A 6352-nucleotide genomic window follows, 5' to 3' on the forward strand; every position below is an offset into this window, starting at 1 on the left:
ACTTAAGCTCCCAAAATGAGTCAAAATAACTCTATATAATAGAGTTATCATCTAGGCACACACACAACGTAGGCCACCCATATGGCTCACATCACAGCACACAATTGCACACAATTCACATATATACATATACACATATATTGTTCTCTAGTTTAGGTTCATTTGTCTGGGCATACATATTTCATTCTATACCAGTGCAGCGCATCTTTCATGCGTCATGCTTTACATGCATATTAAACTAAACCCACTCACAGTGACAATACGAGGGACTCCCTGCCAAGTTTTAATCCTTAGCCTTCGATTGTCATCTAGCTTGCCAATGAGTTGATTTAACTCTGTTTCCCCCCTTCAAACACATTAGAACATCAAAAGATTATTTATTTTTGGCTTTCGAAAAATGCCAACATTTCACACGATTAACTAAATCGTGGCAATCCAATTATTTAAGCTTAAATCCTTCATTCGTGAGATAAACCTATACCTTGTAAGCTCGATTGCATAAGTCTTAGTTCCAAATTCCTCAATCCAAGCGAAAGAGGGAAAAATACCAAATTTGGAGAAAAGTCAGATTCAAAACTATTAATTGAATAAATTGGAAAATAATCGGTAAAAGCGTTAAATCTTACCTCCAAAATGGTTTCTCAAGCTCTAAATAGTTTCAAATCACTTCAAAAATCCATTTGCGGCTTGAGGGTTTCGAGTTTCTAGAGAAAGAAAGGGTTAAGCGAAATAGCCCGAAATCCTCTTTTTATTTTTGCCCTTCTTCTTTGATGTATCAATACATTTTGGCAACATATCGATACATCTGCCTTAATTTTGAATGAATGTATCGATACATTGGGCTAATGTATCAATACATTTTGGGCAAAATGGCCCTAGTTGCTTTCTGCTTCAAATGGATCTATACTTTTGAATAATGTATTGATACACGTTCATCTTTAGCCCAATCTATCGATACATTCTCAAATGTATCGATAAAATATTCTTCCTAGGGCCTTTGTTGTTCATCCTACCATGAATGTATCGAGACATTGGGTTATGTATTGATACTTTCACCCCTGTCACCAGTTCTAAGTTTCCCAAACACTCCAAAGTCCAAGTTTAATATTCCAATACTATTCTCAACTGATATTACAACTGAAATCATTCATTTAAATTAATCCCATACACATAAATCCACAAACATAACATCAAACTTGTATCGAAACGTCAAATTATGAAATTTATCACATATTTCCTCAAAGTTTTGCCTAAGTGTCAATATATATACTTTCAAACACTTGGCATACGTATCTTATCATCAAAGCCCTTAAGACTCCACATATTTTATAAATCATTTTTAGTGTACATAAAAAATAGGGGGCATTGCATTGCAATCCTTCTTCTTATAGTAGATGAATTTTTGCTCTCTGTTTCACAAGTATTGACCTATCAAAAATGGAAGGTTAATCCCAATAGCTGAATTTTGACAACTGAGTGCTTTTTGAACTTCTTTTATACACATCATCTTTGCAAAAACATTTCTAAAACTTTAAGGGATATTTTCATAACTCAAAAAACATGTTAAGTGACTTGTTTAACTAATTCTGATCATTTAATTTTGTCAATTCAAAATAAGGTCAATTTTAAAGCCAATAGATGTGATTGGGTTCAATTTTTTGATTGGTATCCATTAAATGTCACATGGCCATCCTAAACCCCTCTAAAAATCCACATCAACATTTTAGGCCACACTAGCATTTCGTGCCATGTCAACGCAAAAAGCTCATTATCAGCCCAATCAGATGCCATGTCAACGGTTTGAATGAATAATTTTTACAGTGCTAACAATTGAATTGATATTGACAAATTTATAAAAACATAAAAGACTTGATCTATAAAAATTATGGTACCCGAATTAAATCCAAACTTCTTGTGAAGTAAATAAGTTAAATGCGTGAATTGATGACCTTTTCTTGCTTATGAGTCAAGACAAACCTTCTCTCTTTCCATGACGATGCACTGCCAGTCCCCGACGAACTTGAATTTGGAGTTCGATTTACATCGTCTTATCTTCTCCATGATAATTTCTCATTCTCCATTACATTTTTCCAATGCTTCGCATTCCCACATCACCTTGCTTAACAATAAACCATCTACCCCTTCTATATATTTTTTGCATGTTTGAATCTGACTTGGATAAAATTAGTTGATTGCTTTATGGTTTTGTTTGTGCTTAGGAGCAAAAGTTATTTACATTCATGTATCTGTCTTCTCTTTAGCACAAGAGTTTGTTCTTATGCCACAATAAATTTGCATAGGATTTGTTAAGCCTCTCAAATTTGTTCAAGTATTATCCACTTCAAGGAAATATGGCGATGCAATTTGGGCTGTTGTAGCAATTAAACTAGTGCTGATTATATTAAAAAATCATTAAGAGATCACAACAGCAATCGATTCACAATGTTGGATGTTGGAAGTGATAATCTGGATTGTTGATGGCTGAAAAACGAAGGCAAACGATAAAGTTTGAACTGAAGTTTAATCTGGACCGTTACAAATAAACAATACAAGTGGAAATAATCTAAGACAGTATTGGAAAGTACGGGATAGGAGTTCCACTGGACGGGAGCCAAACCCAACAAAAGGTCAATTTTATAACCTCATCACAATTTCAGCGCATCCACAAAATTATTTTGATTTTGTATGAAATATAAACTCAATTGCAACTGAAATTTCTTTCTTCTTCTCTTCGGTACCCGCCTACGTGTCAAGACCACTCCGTGGTCAACATGCATAATTTATTCACTGACAGTGACATCCTACCGTCTTCTCTTCTCCGTTCTCTTTGTCTCTCTCCCCTGCAAGGCCTTAGCCAGAAAATGGTAAATAGGGAAAATGAATTTCCCAGAAAGTAAGCAGGCTTTAATCCCTTAAACCACTTTTTACTAGTATTTTTCTTTCCATCCATTCGAATCAAGCGATGCTTCTTCACTACACAATTCTTTACCAGTCAACTTTGATTCCACTTTTTGCAGGAAGCCACGACCAAAAACAAGGTTTAACAAAATTTCCCATAAAGAAATACTTAATACAGTATTTAAAGATGAAAGGCAATGAGAAATTGGTGTTCTACCTTGTGTGGAAGTACAGGAAATCCTCATACATCAGCCAGAAATCAAAGTCCCATTACTATATAAAATAAAAGTATATATGACCAGTAGTGAAGAAACCTGAAATGAAATTTTGCCCAAATTTCACCCTAACAATAATCAAGTAGCAGAATAACTAGAAATAGATCCGGAAGATACGTAAGGCAAAGCAAGCAACATATGGTACATAATAATGCACAAAACACCGTAAAATAAACCAGAGGACTCCAGTCGGTGTGGATTGGATTGGAGACCAATTAACAAGGGATCTGTTCAGTGAACCATTCCATGACATGAATTGGAGCTTTGACCAACTCCAGCGCCAGCTCCACTAGAACCGTCACGCACAAACAACAGGGACAGACCAACGTCAACAACAACCTGCCAAAACCCAAGGCAGCAGAAAAATCAAATACCCAGAAGCCAAAGAGCATTCAAAATAGCAGAGTAGAAAATTTTACAGTTACAATCTATAAAGATCAGATTTTCATTAATTGAAAGGCATTCAAATAAAGCCCCAAGAGATTGGAAAAGAAAATTCGAACAAAAACCTAGATCCCAAATATTGTCAAAAGCAGCAAACAGCAGAAGGAAGCCAAGGGGACAGGACTAACCCGACGATCCAAACAACAATTCCAACAATGGAGACGATGAGAGAGAGAAAAGCAAAGGGAAGGCCCAGGAGGAAGCCCAGTGGCCTGCAATCTCCATCACAGCACATGATTGTTGGTTGCTTGATCGAAAGTTGCTTTTATCTTACAATCTTACTACTCCGTCCGGCGAACACTAGAATCTGCTCCTGTAGTGCAGTCCGTTAAGATATTAACATGTAAACCGTCAGATCTGGAAGCACCCACCAAGACTGTTGGATTGAAAATAATTGAGCTGATTACCATGCAACTTAACTTGTAACTGATTATTTCGGGTAATTGTAAATGGTAACTTGGAAGTGTAATCCAAAAAGGCTACGAGAATACGACAGAAAAGGAAGTAGTAGGATCTGTTTCTTTCTAGAATTGGATAAGATAGTTCGTGCTAATATTAAAAGTAAACTTGATATAGATATTGTGCTATGATAAAATATAGAGTGTTTTTTATTTTTGGTTATATAAAATTTCGTATTTGACTTCTGTTGTCACAAGAGATCACGGTTCTTAAAGTTTATATTAAAAGATAATAAAACTTTTATATTTAATTTTTTTTATACATTTGAATCCTAAATTTCTAAATTTTTCTTAATTGAACATATTAAATGAATTTTAGTAAAACAATAATACTTAATAATGTATTTTCAAAACAAAGGATTATAAGGAAATGTAAATAGTTGTTTTAAATTAAAGTTAATTACTAGCATCTGAATTTCAAATGGAAAGAGACACTAAAGTAAAATATGGTTAATACATCACTAGATCGCATTCCAATTACGTAGACAGAATTACGAATTTTTTTATTATTTATTTTTTTTATTGTGAAAATTGGGAAGAACAAACGAAGAACATTTAGTTTAGCACTATTATTATTCTTTTGAATATAAAGTTTTTTTTTTAAAGCTTTTGTAGTATTAATGAAGATTTTAATTCCCTTTAATAAAAAATTATATTAATATATAATCGACCCTTTGCACTCTCTTATATTACAACTATTGATACTTCTATTTATTTATTTTTGTTAAAATTTAAAATAAAGAAATAAATAATTAAAAGTAAAATTATAATGAGTTAAAAGTAACCAAATAATTAACAAGAAAAAAAGATTATTTCTCTATTTGGTAGAATTAAAAAGTTTTTTCAAGTAAATTTCTATACTTGCCAAGTGCACATTTATTTAAGTATGAATAATGTGAACTAGATAGTACTACTTGTTGTCCAAACTTAAAATCAAGATCACTAGAGGGTGGTGGATTATGCTTATCATAAAACTGCTTAGTTTTCATATGTGGTGGCGATGCCTTTGACTAAAAAGTTGGTACTTGCTTACTAATAGGTCGTGGAGTAAGATTACCTTTAGCTTCATCAAGCTTTCTGGCAATGATTTGTGGGTAAAGTATATTTAGTCACATTAAAAATAATAAATTCAACTACCTCCCTTCCAGCTTTCAATATTATTTTTTCTTCTTTTACATCAATGATTGCACCTATGGTAGCTAAGAATGGATGTCCTAAGATTAAAGAAATTTGCACATCCTCTTCCATCTCAAACATAATGAAGTCCACTAGAATGTAAAGATGCCCAAGTTTAACCAACATGTCCTCTATAACCCTAATTGGGTACTTGATCGTTTATCTACTAACTGCAAAGAAACTGTAATAAGTTATATCTCATTAAGTCCAAGTTTCCCAATAATTAATAAAGGCATAATTGAAATACCAACACCAAAATCATACAAAGCTTTATAGAATTTAAATTTGCCAATACTATAAGAGATAGAAAAACTCCTTGGATCCTTAAGCTTTGGTGGAAGCTTATTTGGGATTATAGCACTACACTCCTTAGTACGTGCAACTGTTTCAAAGTTTTCCAGTTTCCTCTTCTTAGTCAGGATATCTCTCAAAAACTTCACGTAGCTTGGCATTTGTTCCAAAGCTTTGACAAAAGGGATATTGATGTGCAACTTCTTGAATACCTTAAGAAACTTTTGGAACTGCTTGTCAAGTTTCTATTTTTGAAGGCGTTGAGGAAAAAGTGATGGTGGAGGGCTTGCTTTTGTATTCTTCTCTTGAAACTTCTTGTCAATATTCACAATCTTGGTTTTATTCCTGACTAACTCTCTTTACTGCTCAACTTGCTTGGAGTTGCTTTCAACCTCTTTTTCACTCCTCAAGGTAATGGCCATGACTTGTTCTTTACCTTCCCTCATCAGACTTGTGTCTATAACACTAGGTATTGTTCCTTGAGCTCTATTGTTTAATGAGATGGCAAGTTGGCCAACTTAGGTCTTAAGGTTTCGAATTGATGCCATTTGGCTTTGAATAATAGTTGATGATTTTCAATGATGGCATCATTCTTTGTCATGAATTGCATAAAAAAATCCTTTATAGATGGTTTCTTTCTTGGATGGGTGGTTTTGCTTACTATTGGAACTCAAAAGGCATGTTCAACCTTTGACCTAAAGATGACCACTAATTGTAACCCTATGAGAAGTTAGGATGGTTCCTCCACCCTAGGTTGTAGATGTTGGTGTAAGAATTGTTTTGCTATCTATTACCCACAACCTGCACTGC

General features: G+C 33.9%; 1 protein-coding gene across 1 annotated transcript; it reads right to left on the reverse strand.

Moving 5' to 3' along the window:
* Nucleotides 1-3146: 3146 nt before the first annotated feature.
* Nucleotides 3147-4117, reverse strand: LOC110413944 (signaling peptide TAXIMIN 1). Its single transcript, XM_021424975.2, has 2 exons — nt 3746-4117; nt 3147-3512 (listed from the first exon to the last, which is right to left on the reverse strand). The coding sequence occupies exons 1-2, from the start codon at nt 3850-3852 to the stop codon at nt 3389-3391; spliced, it is 231 nt and encodes a 76-aa protein (XP_021280650.1). The 5' UTR covers nt 3853-4117; the 3' UTR covers nt 3147-3388.
* Nucleotides 4118-6352: the final 2235 nt, after the last annotated feature.

This window comes from Theobroma umbraticum, unplaced genomic scaffold (genome assembly GCF_002168275.2).
Source record: "Theobroma umbraticum cultivar Fairchild unplaced genomic scaffold, ASM216827v3 scaffold_4.1, whole genome shotgun sequence".
Taxonomy (NCBI): Eukaryota; Viridiplantae; Streptophyta; class Magnoliopsida; order Malvales; family Malvaceae; genus Theobroma; species Theobroma umbraticum.